Source organism: Hemicordylus capensis, chromosome 2, assembly GCF_027244095.1.
Source record: "Hemicordylus capensis ecotype Gifberg chromosome 2, rHemCap1.1.pri, whole genome shotgun sequence".
Taxonomy (NCBI): Eukaryota; Metazoa; Chordata; class Lepidosauria; order Squamata; family Cordylidae; genus Hemicordylus; species Hemicordylus capensis.
Genome location: NC_069658.1, coordinates 105715281 through 105734594, shown reverse-complemented (window position 1 = coordinate 105734594; position 19314 = coordinate 105715281). Strand labels below are relative to the sequence as shown.

At 40.9% G+C, this 19314-nt stretch overlaps 1 protein-coding gene across 5 annotated transcripts in view; it reads right to left on the bottom strand.

Annotated features, from left to right (window-relative positions):
• Positions 1-19314, bottom strand: part of CEMIP2 (cell migration inducing hyaluronidase 2) — a 93919-nt gene that overhangs the window by 67795 nt on the left and 6810 nt on the right. For 4 of the 5 annotated variants that reach the window (XM_053294017.1, XM_053294018.1, XM_053294016.1 and 1 more), the window contains exons 2-3: positions 6255-6573; positions 639-779 (exon numbers count right to left, since the gene is read on the bottom strand). In XM_053294017.1, coding sequence (XP_053149992.1) covers positions 639-779; positions 6255-6561 — 448 coding nt within the window. In that variant the 5' untranslated portion in view covers positions 6562-6573. Of the gene's footprint in view, positions 1-638; positions 780-6254; positions 6574-19314 lie in introns of those variants that run through there. The other variant, XM_053294021.1, reaches the window with a different exon arrangement.

Here is a 19314-nt window from a genome sequence, read left to right as displayed (position 1 = left end):
GGCAAAGAGGCATCTTTTACCATGGTGATTCTCTTTATTTAGCAGGGGGAGAGTAACTGGCCCTATCCACCCCCAGCACAGTACCTCCAGTGACTGTTGCTGGTATCTATCTTATGTTTTGTTTTAGAATGTGAGCCCTTTGGGGACAGGGATCCACCTTATTTATTTGTTATTTCTCTGTGTAAACCACCCTTTCAAGCAATACAATAAAGGAAAATAAGTTCCCTCACACATCCAACTGAATTGGTCCCTAACTTATTACGAACAGTGCTTCTTATTTCCCCAGCAGCTCTCAGCCCACTGTTTCCTCAGGGCACTCCTGGGACAGAACTAACTAACAGAACAAAGCTTTCTCTTCTTCAGTAGGTGGCTGTGTGTGTAACTCCCTCCCAGTCCTCTGGATTGGTCCTTCTGTTTTGTATTTCAAAGCCTTTCCCCCTTACTAGAAAAGGCCTAACCTCCTAGCAATTGCTCTAAGTGAGGCCTAGTCTTCCCCTGACGCCTTGCTATCACTACAACAGATATCTTGCTTTACATGTGAAGAGGGTAGATACACAAACAAACCAGACTAACTGCCTCCATTGTGTGCAGTTTGGCCCTAGGACATGCTGAACATATCATTATGTTGATTTACATACCTCCGCTCTGTATAACTATAGAGTGTACTGTAGCATCCATGTTAAGACGAAACAAGTCTCCCTGTTTCAGTAAAATTTTCTTTTCTGTGTCATGACCAGGATTCCAGTTCTTAAGGCGAGGGTTCTGATCTGGACAGTTCTCTGCAATAAAACGGGAAACAATTATAGATGGCCCTTGTTTTACGTGGTCCCGGCACCTGTTGCTTGGGTCATAGGGATCCAGTTTCTTTATTTGCGGGGCGAAAATAGGGTTATCCATGGTTCCTGAATAGCTGGAAATGATTTATGATGTCATCTCTTGCCACCATTTTGTAGTACTGAGCCATTGTGAGCCTCTCAGGGAGCCACAAAAATGTAAGAATTTTGCTGTTTGGGGTACATTGCTGAAGATACTGTGCTTATTTCTGCTTCCCCCCCCCCACTTCTTGTGATTTTCAGCACACTTCAGTGTGCTTAGGAACCTAAACCACCACCACCCCCAATCCTCACAGGGTTAAGGTTTAGGAAACATAGGAAACTGCCATATACTGAGTCAGACCATTGGTCTATCTAGGAATCTCTCTCAGCCCTATCTTGGAGAAGCCAGGGAGAGAACTTGAAACCTTCTGCTCTTCCCAGAACGGCTTCATCCCCTGAGGGAAATATCTTGCAGTGCTCACACATCAGGTCTCCCATTCAGATGCAACCAGGGCAGACCCTGCTTAGCTATAGGGACAAGTCATGCTTGCTACAACAAGACCAGCTCTCCTCTGTTTCTTTATCCATGGAAATTGGTGAGAGCGGAACCCGCACAAATAACGAGGGCTACTGGTATAATCAAACTGTCAATCTAGTCTTTGCAGCACAGATAGACATCATGTGGTTTACAGATCAGTTCTAGGCCCTGAAGCAATTTCATCCAGCTCCTGTTGGCCCTACCAGATCTATTTTCATAGGAAAGGTTCTCTCACACCTCTTTTGAATTTGCATATTTCCCAACAAAATGACCTGCATTTTTTCACTAATAAATCAATAGACTCTACTGCACTTCTCCACCATCTCATTTTCAGACATCAGCAATTGTGACATGATTCAGCAAAAGCAATTTTGCCTCTGGCAATGTCACAAGAAGCATGCCCTAGGGATGTCCTTGCTATAATCATTACTGTCAATCCTATCTGCTTTTTAAATCCCTGAATATTTCAGATGGTAATAATGTTTTTATTGTTAATCTGACCCACCCTTCATTTCCATTATATAATTTGATATATATCACACACTGGGAGAATTGTGTGGAAAAATGTGCTCTTCAGCCTCTAATGCTTTATAAGATAAGAAAATCATTAACAACAGTATTCAAGTGTTATAGGAAATATTTAACATGTATGAATTCTCAAACTTTTTATGCTTAAAATACTAATCATCTCAGTTACAGTTTAATAGATAACTTGGGATTACCTTCTTTTCATCCCTTCTGTAAAAACAGATCTTTTAATGTTACAGCTGTAAACTCCCTTCTAGTCACCTTCTAATTTAGAAAGTTAAAGTTTAGATAGTCACCAACTAGTTTCAAAATGACTCATTAGGTCATCCTGTGGATTCCTCTTTATCTTCATCACTCCTCCCCAGTGATTCACTGTTTCCTGCTAGTGTGCTTTCCTTTCAATTAAATTGTGAATGCCAAGCAATATTGTTTCTGCCTGACTTTGCAGCCACTTTTACAATCTGAGTTGTCTGTTATCAGTTGCTTCCTAAAATTGTGTGATAAACTATATTCATTACTACCTTGGGTTACCTTTCTCACTTGGTTGTAATGGATTTTTATACAATTTGTTAGATGCTTGTTTGGTACACATCTATTTGTGTTAAGAGAGCATATATATATTTGCATGCAATGTAGAGTTTAAAATCCTGAATGCCTAATTTATAAGGAAATAAGCTGGCTGTATTAGACGGTCATATGATTTTTGCAGACATAGCACTATTCACAACTGTGGCCATCTACTGCTGAAACCGAATGCGAGAGCAGTTGGATCTTTAATCCAATCCAGCAGACCTTGTCTTCTGTTAGGATTGCCTAAGTGGGAAATGTACAGTATGGATTCATTCCTAGTGGTTTGCAGAAATGTTGTAACTTTGTCTTGCATTCCATTCTTCTTGCATTCCTTTTCACTTTTTTGAAGGTAGCAATTTATCACTATCATATACCTTAAACCAGTATTTCCCAACCTGCATTAAAGAAAAGATTGGGGCACACTGCCTCCCCAATTTTCATTTACTTTAAGATCAAAAACATTTGGGACTCATTTGAGTCCACATCAAACTTTTGAAATTAGTTGCTCCCTTATGCACCAGGAGGGATGTGTCCTTTCCAATGCATGGTGGGGTAAGTCAGCTCTAAAAATGGGTAGTGTAGGGTAAACTAGATCAGGACTTGGAGAGAGAGGGCTAAAGCCTCTTTCCCATGCTTTGGTCTCAATCTGAATTAGGCCTCCATGTCTGCTATTCTTTATATAAAAAAGCAGTGCCAAATAACATTGCCGTGTCTCATTCAACTTTGTTTTGTCCATTACTAGCATCTGCATGAGTGATTGGCACCTACCTTCAGATGCTTTGAAGACATACTATATAGTTTTTATACAGTATACAGCAGCACTTCCAATAATCATGTTATTTGGCACTGCTTTTTAATATAAAGAATAGCAGCCATGGAGTGTCTAGTTCATACTGAGACTAAAGCATGGGAAAGAGGCTGTAGCCCCCCCCCTCCCGCCCCCAAGTCCTGATCTAGTTTAACACACAGACAGACACACACACAAACACACACACAGACAGACACAGAGCTGTTCTTTGGCCCAGAAAGGATACTGCCAACAGTACCAAGGAGCAGCTGCTATCGACATTTCTAATGTAATGCAATCTACATTTCTAACAACTTTAGCAGTTATCAGAAATTGCTTAATTGTAAATGGATGTATTTAAACAAAGAAAAACCCAAAGACACATTTATTTAGGATTCTAACCCACTGTATTCCTTCAGTCAACTTTATCACCTTACTATAAAGCATGTTAAAAGTTATTCTAACAACTCAAAACTGAACATGTTTGCTCCAAAGAAAGTCCACTGATTTCAATGGAATTTATTTCCAACTTCACTTTACTTAGGAATGCATCCCCAAACTGAAAAGAATAGGAATCCTTTTTATTACCTCCAACCACTGAATACGAAATAAAAAACTTTTAATGCTATTTGAAGAAGCCAATTCATTCATTCATTCATTCTTTACACTTATATCCCACTCTTCCTCCGAGGAGCTCACTGCAGTGTACATGGATATGTTTATCTTCACAACAAGCCTGTGAGGTAGGTTAGGCTGAGAGTTATGTGACTGGCCCAGAGTCACCCAGTTAGTTTCATGGTTGAATGGGGATCTGAACTCGGGTCTTCCTAGTCCTAGTCCAACACTCTAACCACTACACTATGCTGGCCTCAATGCTTGGACTTTGGCAGAGCTCTCTTTTAGAAGTCAAAAGCTATTGAGTACCTGCCAAAAATGCCTCTATACATGCTTCTGTCGTATGTATTAATAACATGGACAACATTTAATCCTCTCTGTACAAATCATGATGGAGAATTGGGGGAAGAAAACAGAATCAAGCCCCCAAGAGCTTGGTCTCCTACACTGCTCAAAATTAAACTTTGAAGGCACCCTCAATGCAACAAATAGTCAGGATAGATGCAGATATTCTTGTGAGAAATACTTCCACTTGTCTATCCCCCTCAGTCAGGAGACAAGCAGAATGTGGTAGCCACAGCTCAAGTTCTGGACAATCTTTAAGGCCAGTTCCAGAATATTCCACAAGTATGAATCAGGCCTCTGTTCATCCCACTATAACTGGTCTTCTGCACTGTTCAGTCCCTGCCCCCACCGCCTGCCTATGTTTGTATTCTTTTATTTGGGTGACCCATTATGGGTCCATTGAGTAATATTTACATTTCAACTGAAACCTTGCAATTTTAATCTAAGATATTCAAGGAGACAGCTGGTGGTCACTGGCACTGATCCACCACTACCTGCTCCCTGTTCCCAAAGGGCTCACAATCCAAAAGAAACATAAGGCAGACACCAGCAACAGCCACTGGAGGGATGCAGTGCAGAGTTGAATAGGACCAGTTGTTTTCCCTCTGCTAACTATTAGAGAATCACCATTTTAAAAGATGCCTCTTAACCAATTACTGCAGCTTATACCATCCAATTTATAAATACTGGAGGTACAGTTATTAGAAGGTTCTGCACTATTTTGCTACACTGTACATTTAACCACTGTTAAATGCTAGAAATAAAACCCGCACATTGTAATGTCACTTGCAGTAAGCATTATGGACATGCACAGAAGGACTATGATGAGCATGGTATAGTGATGAGAGTGTTAGACTAAGACCAAGGATAGCAGAGTTCAAATCCCCATTCAGCCATGAATCTCACTAGGCAACTCACTTATCTCTCAGCCTGACCTAACTCATAGGATTGTTTTGAGGGGAAACAACCATGTGCAATGCTCTGGGCTCCTTGGAGGAAGAGCAGGACAGAAAGGTAAATAAATATTTAAACCATAAGCATTATTTAGGACTGAGAACTGCACACCTTGAGATATACAATAGCAACAGAACCTAAATCTTGTTAATAAGTTGAACAAGCTGTTTAGAATAAGTATGCAATGGAGAGAGTGATCATGCCAGGATGTACTGACAGCCCTGCATGTACTGGATTCAATGAATGACAACATAATGAATTTACAGTACATTGTGCATACTGTAACTCATGAGCCTTACCACCTCTACTTTGCTAGAAAAATACTGTGGGCTATAAAGCATATGAACATTTAACCATACATAACTAGGCATTAAATATATGCCCTGTCCAAGACGTGGAGATTAGAGGGGCTAATTGGGGGAGGCGAATAGGAGAGCAATGAAATCACATATTAGGAGTTGCCCCACAACTTAATAGGGACAAGAGACTTCAGTCTGCACTGGATGTCTTTAGATTTCAAAATACGTCGTGGTTGGGTTTTGTGGGGGTTTTTTTGGTTAAAAAGCCAAATAAGTAAATTATACACTGAAACTGCATTTTAGAGAAATTTAGAAATCTTTTATCTGAGGGTAGCTAGTCTATAGAAAAATATAACTTCAGTCTAGTGTTCTTGACAGATGTGGCATTACTGCAGAGTATAGAATGCACTCCTGTACTTAGAAGGTTGTTCATTTTATCATACCATGTCCAGCAATTTCTCTTCAGGAAAATGGCACCACACAGAGAACTCAATGGATACTCACAAATCATTTTATACTCAGCAGGTGATTTTGCTGTATAATCCCAGAAAGAGAGCAGACAGAAGATTTTAATATTATCACTATCACCAGTGTCACCTCTGACGACGACATCTAGGTTTTTATATTAGAGGAAAATAAACATCACTTGTTTATTTTCTTTGTCAGATATATTTTAAACCTTTTATTAATTTACTTTGATCTGCCAAAACAACAGCATATAATATTTTAATTTTTATGTTTCTGCTATCAGTGCTGGTGCAGAACTAGAGACCATACACTGCAAGTTGAAAACAACAACTCACCATCAGGAGCATATTTTGATGCTATGCCCATAATAATCCCAAGTGCAATAAAAAATGAAAAGCTAGACATGGCAAAACAAATCAATGTATTTTTGTGTCTTGTCTTTCTGCTTGCTTCTGCTTGAGAGCGCTGCTTATCTGTTGAGGAGGATACTGTTGCATGAGTGGCTGAAACTTGATTCTTTGGAGGGGGTGGAGGGCGGAATGGGACAATTCTTCCTGGCACATATCCAGAAGATTTATGGCTACTTCCATTTTGAGGTTGAAGGAAGACAGGAGAGCTCCCCTTGGGATCAATGGCTTGCATGTTACACAGTCACTAGAACAAGAACAAACGAGACAATTCAAAATTCAAGTTGTGAGATGAATCGTTTTAGTTGTGAACTTATTTTGGGGTATACATCCCACCAGCTTGGTTCAAAAAGCCCCTTGACAGAGCTAATATAGTGCAAAAAACTTTGTGGTTATTTAAAGATGAAAACAATATGCACGTATTGCTTGCAATGAAAGAAGAATTCAACATTTTGGGAGGGGAGAAACAGAATGTGCAACATATAGAATTTCTCAATTCCCGAATATCATTCTATGAAGACCAACAAATGGAATAAAGTGTAAGTGCATAAGCAAGTATTCCAAGCTCTATAAAAGAAATGGAAGACAAGGAAGCACATATCCAAGTTATGCTATGTTTTTAAAAAGAATCTGAATCTTGTGTAAAGAGTACAATTAAAAACCTGAAGAAATTACTCCCAAGTTTCGAACAGTTACAAACCATTACCTTACTCAAACGAGTAAAGATACTGTAACAGGATTGCTGTACATTTGAGATTGTTAGGAAAATGCATCAGTAAATCATTTTAGAACAGGCATTCCAATAGTGCTTTTCTTCTTCTTCTAGCTTCATGCTAAGCGGGCTTCTTATCTGAGATTCTTAAGTTGGTCTGTGATGCTGTGTTTAGAGCAAGGTTGCTCAATTTTGGCCCTCCTGTAGATATTGGCCTACAACTCCCATAATTCCTGGCTATTGGCTATTGTGGCTGGAAATTATGGGAGTTGTAGTCCAAAAACAGCTGGGAGGCCTAAGTTGAGCAGGCTGATTTAGAGTGATGGCTCCTGTATTAGATTAGCTTCCACCTTTGTTGGGCTCTTGACTGAGTCCAAGCACATAGCAAGGAGCTACTCTGCCCAGCTGGGTGGAGGAAAGCTCCACATCAGGGGCGTAACTACTATTAGGCAAGGGGAGGCGGCTGCCTGGGGGCCCCCATGCCTCGAGGGCCCCCCCAGAGGCAAGTCACATGACTATATATTGTGAAGTGTGTGTGTGTGTGTATCAGCGAGGGGCTCATTTAAAAATTTTGTCTCTGGGCCCACTCCAGCCTTGTTACGCCCCTGCTCCACATGATACTAGCTTTATTTCTAAACTTCAACCTGACCACTAAGACTTTCTAGCCACCTACCTAACATCAGGCAGTATGAAAAAGGACCTTGTTTGTATATTTTTAATATGTGCCTTTTAATATCTAATGTATGTAACTTGCCTCTGTTTTATATTTACTTAAATAAACTTTTAAAAATTCATTCTTGTTTAACCATAAAGCTGACTGTGCTGACTTTTAAATACTATGTTTGCCTCCCCACAGTAACCATTCAGGCCTCAGACGACTTTAAGAGGTTGAGAGATATTTTTGATATAATTCTGAAGTTTCCCCAGCAAGAGGTGGTGGTAGCATTATTGATAGGTTTAAAATGCAACCTGAGGCACAGTGAGGCCAGCTCGGACCCGAGTCATCCATGGCACACATGAAATGTTTTTTAGTGCATGTAATGTTTGCCTGGAAGTCAGCCAGTCTCTTAACTGTAAATAATTTTAAAAAACTAATACGGCATGGTGAATACTTTGGATAATAAACCATTAGATTTTGTGACAAGTCAAAATGTTATCATCCAAAGGTCTGCTTTCAGATATGCTTCCTTGGACCTTGCCAGATTTGCAGAGATCCAGGCCTCAAGTGGCACAAGTGATGATCTGACAAATTCATCAGCCTTGTCCAGTGTCAAACACTGATTGTATTGGAAGTACTAAAACGATTTTGGTTGCAGCTCTGGGTGCTTGCCTCTCAAATAATGGAGTGTATGAAAACCCCTAAAACCAAGTTGGTTCTATAGTTTTATCCCTTACAACAACTTTGCAGGGAAGAAATATCACTTATGGTCCATGAAGGTAATAGTAGAGAGGTATTACTGCGGAGACATCAGAAACCAGTTTTTCACCCTAGCTTACAAACCCACAAAGCAGTCTCAGGGAAAGGATTAACCAATTCGCTAAATACAGTGTGACTAAGCACTGACCAAATCAAGTTCAACAAACTGCCCTCAAAAACCATACTCTTCTCCTGCTTAATCTAGCATTTTGTTCTGCTTTGGTTATGCAATACCATATGTTTTTCAGCTATGATGCATAATAATACAATTATATTAGATTATGCTAAACCTCCCTTGAAAGCTAGACTTTACACCTTTGCACTATTCACTCTTGGTTGTTCTTTAAATTTCTATTTGAAATATCTAGCAATATTCCCTCTGACCTGAAAAAGTAACAGAGATGCAGGCTGGCAGTGACAAACAACATAAAAGGAAAGATTGTGCTGTCAAGTCGGTGTTGACACCTGGCGACCACAGAGCCATGTGGTTTTCTTGGTAGAATACAAGAGTGGGTTTACCATTGCCTTTCTCCCACACAGTATGAGATGCCTTTGCCATTGTCACTGAAGTGAGCATCCGCCTCCAGCACCTTCCTATAGCACTGTTGCTCAGTATAGGTGACTACAAATATATATTTACGAGGCACAGTCTGGGAAGCACACCGGCAGGGATTCAAACTAACAGCCTCTTGGTCCCTAGGCAAGCTGCTTCCCCGCTGCACTACCACTGGACAAAACATTCAGGATAGCTGGAGTCTGTTTCATTTATTCAGTTAAGGACCCATAATTTTTCTTGTGCAGCTTCCTTCAGTCAGGGATACGCTGCATTCATTAAGTACCACCAGAGTTTATCAGTTTATTTAACTGGTTGGTGATAATGTTGTAGGTTTCTCATTTTGTTAGCCAGAATGCTGATGCTCCAGGCATTTATTGTCCCTCAGAGCTAACCTAGTTTAGAGGGCTGCAAGGTTCCCTCTTCTCTGCTTTCTTGCGAAGACTAAAAACCACAGTCTTTTCCATTTAACTTCCCCAGGGGTTTTTGCAAGAGTGAAGCAGCCCACTATTTACCTCCTTGGACTCAGAGGACAGGAAGTCCTCTTTCTCCAACTCTGCTGTTGCATGCGCGCACACACAGGTCCCAACTTCCAGCAGAGTGAGCTTGTAGTACCACAAAACAGGTGAGGAGTGCAACAGCTGATGTAAGTTTTTCATTTTGTTAGCCAGAATACTGATACCCAAAAGTTAAGTTGAAAACCAGAAACATTTCTAACTCGAGTAAAGGAGCAAGGAGTTCAGGTGAATAGATCATGTACAAGTAAACTGATGGGGCATTTAAGATTGTCCAAGCTCTGCACCAATCGTTAAACTGAAACAACATAAGTATAGGATGCTCATCAGAAAGCAGGCCAAGTGAATGCAATTAAGACAAAGGAAATCTAAAAACCAATCTTAAATACTATGCAGAAACATAGCCAAGACTTTTATCTTATTCTTTCAAAAGCTGCCAAGCCTGATATCTTCTTGCTCTCAGACAATGAAATAAGTACACCTGAATGGTTTCAAAGGAGACTATCGCCTGTTAAATCTACATATAGTGAGAGCAAACAGGACTAAAACATCAAGAGGAGTACAGGGTGGAAAATATGCCCACGATCTTCATGTTCCTTAGGCCTGGTCCCTGTGTCAAATCACATGTCAGAGTCATAACTGATGGTTCACAGCCAATCTCAGTGCATTGACATTGTGTATGTTTCCTATTGTCCTTTGTTTCCTATTGAGAACAAAGCTGACATACTGATAAAGTGGGTAGCTTTTGAACAGAATCGCATTTTAGAACTGTAAGAAATTGTACAGCTTCCAGCCATTGGTAAACATCCTGACAACTGCAGGAACTGCTGATAGGAAAACACTCTTGACCATTCAGAATGTTCATTATGTCCTGGGATAGTTTTTGAAAAATTCTTAATGCACATTCTGGTGCTCTTCTGGAACCTGAAAGAAGATAGTAGAGCCAAATCCCCACCCTAAGCCTTTAATTCAAAACAGTAACAAAAGAGGTTTTCATAGTCAGATTTGTTCTTTGACAATATATATTCACTCTTCCTTCTGCTATTCTAAATTTGTTGCTCATAAGCAGAAGCAATATTGTCTTCCTATTTAAATAAATGCTAAACTAGAGATGTAATGTTTCCAAGACTACTGCAGACATTTAGGAGAAATATTGCACAAGAAGTTGGAGTACCTACAGTAGTAATTACTTACAAAACTTTTTTCTTCTAGCCCAAGTATATTTCATTTTACTTAGCACATACCAATGTTGTTTAGTTTTCAAATGATTCTATTTACTTTATTTAAGCAATAAAATGCTAACGTGGTGTAAAGGATAGAGTGCTGGACTAGGAACGGGGAGACCCAAGTTCAAATCCCCATTCAGCCATGATACTTGCTGGGTGACTCTGGGCCAGTCACTTCTCTCTCAGCCTAACCTACTTCACAGGATTGTTGTGAGGAGAAACTTAAGTACGTAGTTTGGGCTACTTGGATGAAGAGCGGGATATAAAATGTAATCGATGTAATGTAATAGTCCTGGAGCGATTATGAGGATCACTTCAAAGAGTAAGAAGTCTGGCCTTCAGAAATTTTTACTCTTATATAATAATAATAATAATGATGATGATGATGTCTTCTTAAGAATGGCAACTTGAAGAAAGAAACGGAGGGTTTAATACTGGCTGCACAAGAACAGGCACTAAGAACAAACGCAGTAAGAGCAAAAGCCAAAAAATCCACAACAAACAGCAAGTGCCACCTTTGTAAAGAAGCAGATGAAACAATGGACCACCTAATCAGCTGTTGTAAAAAGACTGACTACAAACAAAGGCATGACAAGGTAGCAGGGATGATACACTGGAACATCTGCAAAAAATACAAGCTACCTGTAGCCAAACATTGGTGGGACCATAAAACTGAAAAAGTTGAAGAAAATGAAGATGTAAAAATATTATGGGACTTCCAACTACAAACAGACAAACATCTGCCACACAATACACCAGATATAACTGTAGTCGAGAAGAAAGAAAAACAAGTCAAAATAATCGACATAGCAATACCAGGGGATAGCAGAATAGAAGAAAAAGAAATAGAAAAAAATCACAAAATACAAAGATCTACAAATTGAAATTGAAAGGCTGTGGCAGAAAAAGACCCAAATAATCCCAGTGGTAATTGGCGCCCTGGGTGCAGTTCCAAAACACCTTGAAGAGCACCTCAACACCATAGGGGCCACAGAAATCACCATCAGCCACTTACAAAAAGCAGCTTTACTGGGAACAGCCTATATTCTGCGACGATATCTATAACAATTGACAATAAAATTCTGGCATCCCAGGTCCTTGGGAAGGACTCAATGTCTGGATAAAACAAACCAGTCAATTACACCTGTCTGACTGTGTAAACAAGAAATAATAATAATAATAATAATAATAATAATTATTATTATTATTATTATTATATATTAAAAATGTAAGAGTAAAAGCTTCTGAAGGCCAGACTTCTTACTCTTTGAAGCGATCCTCATAATCGCTCCAGGAGGCTACCCCCTTCTGTTGAGAGGAAGCACGAAAGCACTTACCTCCCCACAGACAATCACTGCCTCCTCTCCGGACGGCCAAATCGGCCACCCACACGACTACTGGCTCCGTCTCGGAGCTGGTAAGGACGGTGGTGATCTGGGCCCACCTGGAAGACTCAGAACACCCCATGCAAGGTTTGTTCTGGGGAGACCCCCAAGGCCAGGAGGCTTATTGTTGTTGTTATTATTATTATTTTGATTTCTATACCGCCCTTCCAAAAATAGCTCAGGGCGGTTTACAAAGAGAAATAACAAATAAATAAGATGGCTCCCTGTCCCCAAAGGGCTCACATTCTAAAATGAAACATAAGATAGACACCAGCAACAGTCACTGGAAGTACTGTGCTGGGGGTGGATAGGGCCAGTTACTCTCCCCCTGCTAAATAAAGAGAATCACCACGGTAAAAGGTGCCTCTTTGCCCAGTTAGCAGGGGTTTGTTGGAGCCTCCCGGTCATGGGTGTCCTCGTGAGTTGCTATGGCGTGGAGCCACACTGGGGGAATTAAGTGGACTAACCGTAGTTCTCACAACCGGTCAAAAGTAGGCTGGGCTCCTTTAACCCGCTTTCAAGCAGTCGTGTGAACAGCCGCTTTGTCTAGTTGTCTGCAATAGCAGGCCAACTAGGTAAAGAGTAAACTCTGGTACAACCCAAAAGCATGAAAATCAGTTGAAGTTCTGCCATTAAGTCCAACAGGGGACAGGCTATGTTTTCCATATGGTTTTTCCCTGAACTAGAATATTAGTTTGTCTTTGATTTAGATGATCACAGGGGACAGTAATTTTCAAGTCCGACTTACAGGGTCAAAATTTCACTTGGCAGAACAAGTATCGCCAGAAGAAGATGGGAAGTGATTCACAAGACAGAGCACCTGGATTTCTCCAGCCAAGTAATTTCCTAGTGATCGATGGTGTCATGACAGAGTTACATGAATAAATTTAACTGCTATTTGTATCTTATTTGTTAAGCTACTTTTTAAATGTATAAGGACCTTCATAATATTTCCCTACCATCTAGCTGTAATTCAAGGTTTTACAACTGTTTTCATCCATCATATATATGTATAAACAAATAATCTGAGTCAGCATCAGGGAAGAAGGCACAGTGTCCTTTTGAAGCTGCTTTGACAGCATATTTAGATGTTGGCTAAGAAAATAATACAATTACATCAAGTTACTGTCCTACCTTTTAGTCATAACCTCAATTTGATCAATTTTTTAAATTATTATTTTAAAAAAACCAGGTACTAGTTAAATCAATGCTGTGATCAAGTGTTATTCTCATCACACTGGTTCCCAAGAAAAATGATAAATGGTTGTGGAAGTGTTGAGGGGCAGGGAAGGTTATTTAATCTCAGGCACAGTATCAAGTGATTTACAGGGGAGAGGAGCTGCTATTTTGTGAGCAGAAAGAAGCAGTTCAAGAGAGTATCTTGATTTTCCATATCACGTTTTTCTCACAAGTGGGGCATCTTACCCTACAGTGTCACATGAAAGGGGATGGTTAAGAAGTGCTCCAGATACTTCTTGAGTGACCTTGTAAACCTGCTTGGCTGAAAACAAGTGGATGATGCAGGCAACAAGATACGTAGCAGAAATAAGGAGTGAATGGACCAAGTAAGGTGTAGCACTGCAATCTAACACTGAATGAGGAGTGGGAAAGTCATAGCCTCTTGTTTATGGTTCATTCAGCATAAGTAGAGATGGGGGGCTCTTACAGATGGAGTTGTTCATGAGGGCTATGCAGTAAGAACTGGGAACCAATTTCATTGCCGTTTGTCTACAAACACAACTTCTCTGTGATTTTTCTCCCCCTTTTTTCCTTCCTCATATGGCCAATTTCACCAAGGAAAGCTTCCGGTGCAACACCTGAGGCTCCCCTTCCCTTTTCTCCATGCCCACCTCAATCTATTTGTTGCTTGCATTCTCTGACAAGTGTCAGTAAGAAGGTGGATGGCCCCTTTCTCCTTTGCTGAAGAGAGTGAAATGGCAATCCAGCCGCTTACTGCTGCATGAGTCACCTCACAATTGGTGTTAAGGCGGTGGGCAGGAGAAGCAGCAGCAATGGCCTGAGATAAATCCTGAGAAGACTTAGCAGTCATGGGATAAGGGGACAAGTACATGTGTAGATTGCTAACTGGTTGAAGGACAGGAAACAGAGGGTAGGTATAAATGGAGAGTTTTCACAATGGAGGGAAGTAAGAAGTGGGGTCACCCAGGTATCTGTACTGAGACCAGTACTTTTACATTTATTCATAAATGATCTAGAAGTAGGGGTAAGCAGCGAGGTGGCAAAATTTGCAGATGATACCAAACTCTTCCGGGTAGTGAAATCCAAAACAGATTGTGAGCAGCTCCAAAAGAATATCTTCAAACTGGGTGAGTGAGCGACAAAATGGCAAATGCAGTTCAATGTTGGCAAGTGTGAAGTGATGCACATTGGGACAAAAAAATCCCAACTTTCATGAAGTATACGAACATGGGGTCTGAGCTGTCAGTGACTGACCAGGAAAGGGATCTTGGGGTCGTGGTGGACAGCTCACTGAAAGTCTCGACTCAATGTGCAGCAGATGTGAAAAGGCCAATTCCATGCCAGCGATAATTAGGAAGGGGATTGAAAACAAAACTGCTAATGTTATAATGCCCTTATACAAAATTATGGTGTAGCCACACCTGGAGTACTGCGTACAATTCTGGTCACCACATCTAAACAAGAACATTGTAGAACTGGAAAAGGTGCAGAACATTGTAGAACTGGAAAAGGTGCAGAACATTGTAGAACTGGAAAAGGTGCAGAACATTGTAGAACTGGAAAAGGTGCAGAAGAGGGCAACCAAGATGATCAGGGGCCGAGAGCACTTTCCTTATGAGGCAAGACTATAACACCTGTGGCTATTTAGTTTAGAAAAAAGGCGACTGTGGGGAGACATGATAGAGGTCTATAAAATCATGCATGGTGTGGAGGAGGTGAATAGAGAGAAATTCTTCTCCCTCTCACATAACACTAGAACCAGGGGTCATCCCATGAAATTGACTGCCAGGAAATTTAGGACCAGCAAACAGAGGTACTTTTTCACACAATGCATAATCCACTTGTGGAATTCTCTGCCACAAGATGTAGTGACAACCAACAACTTGGATGGCTTTAAGAGGGGTTTGGATGACTTCATGGAGTAGAGGGCTATCCTTGGCTGCTAGTCAGAGGACTATAGGCCACCTCCAGCCTCAAAGGCAGGATGCCTCTGAGTACCAGTTGCAGGGGAGTAGCAGCAGGAGGGAGGGCATGCCCTCAACTCCTGCCTGTAGGCTTCCAGCGGCATCTGGTGGGCTACTGTATGAAGCAGGATGCTGGATTAGATGGACCTTGGGCCTGATCCAGCAGGGCTGTTCTTATATTCTAATAGAGGCCAAGCTCCACAAGCAGCATCAGGAGTTGCAGCAATGGCAGCAAGGATCTGCCACAATGGAGGCAGTGTTCCACAAGTGGTGATGGGGGCAGTGGCCGGGAGAAGCAGAGGCAATGACAGCAGGGCTCTGGAAACAGTGGCAGGATAGGAGGAGTGGTGGCAATGGTGGCAGGACTCTCCAAGCAACAGCAGAGGGGGGGATGGTGGCAATGGCGGGAAGGCGCCACAAGTGGTAAGGATAAGTGACAGCAAGGGTAGCGATGGTGGCAATATGTCACATTTGATTCAGGACTTGAGAGGAGGTTTGTGTTAGCAAAGGTAGCGCTTTTGCACTTTGATGTTCATTCCCTCCCCCCACATGGCCCCCCTCTGACTTTGCTAGCCCCTGCTTCTCTTGGTCAAGAGTCGATGGTTCAGATGTGCTATGAAAGCTCTGCACAACAACAACATTTTTGTTGCTTTTTGTGAACTGGAGGGCCATTTGCCAAAGGATGCAGGAGGAGCTGTATGTCATCGGAACAAACAGCAACTGTTAACACAGGCAAGTCGCTTTCAACCATCATCAGTAAAAGCTCATGTTTTCCATGTTAAGGAGATTAGTTTTATTTTTACCTTTAAAATGCAAGACAAGGTAGCAGCTCTTCCCCATGACCCTGAAACATCCATATAAAAGGGAAGCCTGCATGATCTGTCCCTAACCAGCCCCAGGCTTGTATTTTATACTGAAGTACCTGTAAAGTGTGCCCTTAAGTCGGTGTCGACTCCTGGCGACCACAGAGCCCTGCGGTTGTCCTTGGTAGAATACACGAGGGGTATACCATTGCCATCTCCCGTGCAGTATGAGATGGTGCCTGTCACCATCTTTCTATATCAGTACCTGTACCCACATTCAAAACTTCTTGTCTAGCAAGGCTGTGAAGTAGCAGCCCTCAGGCACCGTATCTGAACATTTTTTAAATTAAAAAAAATTACAGGGAAGGAAACTATTTAGCCTCAAAGAACAGTAATCACATACATCTATCAGGCAGCAATTTCTACAATGAAGTAAGCTGTCCAAAGAAGTCTGAGGGGGATAAGCTTCAATGTATGCTTTCAAATAACTACAGGAAACTTGCTTGGTGAAAGCACAGTGGCACTGGAGACTAATAAAACAATTGCTGTCACCCGATTAAGCAATCTCTTAGGTCTGATTACTCAATTGAAATCCACATTATATTTGCATACAAGTAGAAACAATAGTTATAGAGCAAGAAACATGCTTTGATTTTAGACAGATGTATCACAATAGGTGAAATCGTGGAAGAAACATCCCCTTCTGTGGGAAATGCCTTTTAAAGTGGTACTTGCCACCTGCAGTCTTTTAAAGTACTTTAATAAAGATAACATGTACAATTAAAGGGGTACCCTTTAGTTTGGGACTTTACAAATCCCAAGTGCAAGGGAGCCATGGCACTTACAGATTTTTATTAAATAACTCTACCACTGAATATCCTAATCTAGGTGCCATGTTAAATTTCTATTTGTCCCAGGCAACACTGTTTCTGTTCTAAGTATGTTACTTGTAAAGTGGATAATGAGAAGTCCATTTGCCCTCACCCTCCAGAATGTCCATCACTAAGTCTGGTAATTTTGTCAAGTATCCACTGTCTGGCACTCAAGTTTGGGGGCTGGTTCCTAGATCCAAAGAAGATTTGTCAAGGTCTCTTTTAGGTCTCTTTTAGCTGACTAACATTGCAGTCCTAAATAAAAACTATTCAGACAACTCAGTTTCATGTGACTTACATCACAGTCAAGTGCAACTTGCCTCACAATTTGAGGGGGGGAAGTAATTTGGATATCCTTACAGCAGTAAGGACTGAGTCCACTAACCTCCAAGTTTAAAAATAAAGCATGTACAATCAAAAGTAAAGGAGCTGAAATCCTAGGCTATTCACTTACCAGAGAGTTCAACATATAAGCTCTATTGAACACACAAATCTTACTTCTGAAGACTTGCATAGGATTGTGCGGCCCAACAATAGCCCAAGGCTAGTTATAAATTGCCAGTTTGCTGGCTCCACCCACTGCTTTCCTTTATGCTGGCTGGTTTAATATAGGCACATTGCACAAACAGCATAAAACTCATTTCTACATCCCTCTTGCCAATATTATTCTTCATAGCATATAAAACAGTATAAACAAGACTAGATGAAAACTAGTAGAATTCTTTGTACATCATTTTGAAAGCTCTGATGCTTTGGGTTTGAAAAATTCCTCAGATAAGTTTATTTCCTTTTTTTTCATTTACTAAAATTAGTTTAATTCTTCCAAAACTACATGGGAGAGTGCCAACATTCAGTTTCTTTACTAGAAATTTGCAAAATGAAGATGTACAATTTAGTTTAAGCAACAATTTACATGGCTTCCTTTCCTCTAGGTCCCATAATATAAGAATACAATCTTAGCACTGAATGAGTACAAAAAATTGTGCTTACCAGTAAACTAAGATTTCAAGTTGTTGTTAACAAACTAGATTTACTGTAACTGTGATTCATACATAGAAGATAACCAGTGTACATTTCCTTTCTTGGACTGACAACCCTTCCTGTTAAATGATACAATTCATTCTGGGCATATACATAGAGAAAATCTGAATTCATTAGATGCTGCTACTGTTGCTACATTAGCGCACAGGCAAAGCAAATAAGACACAGAGCAAGCACCATGGAGAAACTGGTTATTTCAAGTGACTGTACATAATGAAGTTGCATTACATTGAGTAAGACCAGCTACATGACAGGTACTGGCTCGAAGACCCAAGAGATAGTTCTTCCCAGCCCTGCTAGCCAATTTCCATGCAACTTTAAAGATTCAACTTTATTGGTCTACCAGTAAAGTCAACACTGTGTGGATAGACACTAGCCCAAAGTTCCTATGGTTCTATAGACCCACAGCTTCTTGGTTTCGCACCTTGCCCTAAATTGATAAGACTCTTACTATGTGGAAATGCTTGACGAACAAGCAGAAGGTTGCCAGTTCGAATCCCCACTGGTACTACATTGGGCAGCAGCGATACAGGAAGATGCTGAGGCATCATCTCATACTGCGTGGGAGAAGGCAATGGTAAATCCCTCCTGTATTCTACCAAAGAAAACCACAGGGCTCTGTGGGCACCAGGAGTTGAAACTGACTTGATGGCACACTTTATGTCTATAGTTGCCCTTTTATGATTTTATATGTCTTCACATTTTACATAACTTTTAAATGTATTCTTGCTTCTCTCTTTTATGCCTTTTTAGTGATGTTTTATTATGCCTTTTATAAATATTTGTACCCATCTTTTTATGATACTCCTGAGGAAACTTAGCAGTCATGGGATAAGGGAACAGGTACATGTGTGGATTGCTAACTGACTGAAAGACAGGAAACAGAGGGTAGGTATAAATTGAGAGTTTTCACAATGGAGGGAAGTAAGAAGCGGGGTCCCCCAGGGATCTGTAATGGGAACGATGCTTTTTAATTTATTCATAAATGATCTAGAAGCAGGGGTAAGTAGCGAGGTGGCCAAATTCGCAGATGATCCCAAACTCTTCCAGGTAGTGAAATCCAAAACGGATTGTGAGCAGCTCCAAAAGGATCTCTCCAAACTGGGTGAGTGGGTGACAAAATGGCAAATGCAGTTCAATGTTAGCAAGTGTAAAGTGATGCACATTGGGATGAAAAACCCCAACTTCAAGTATATGCTGATGGGTTCTGAGCTGTCTGACTGACCAGGAGAGGGATCTTGGGGTTGTGGTGGACAGCTCGTTGAAAGTGTCGACTCAGTGTGCAGCAGCTGTGAAAAAG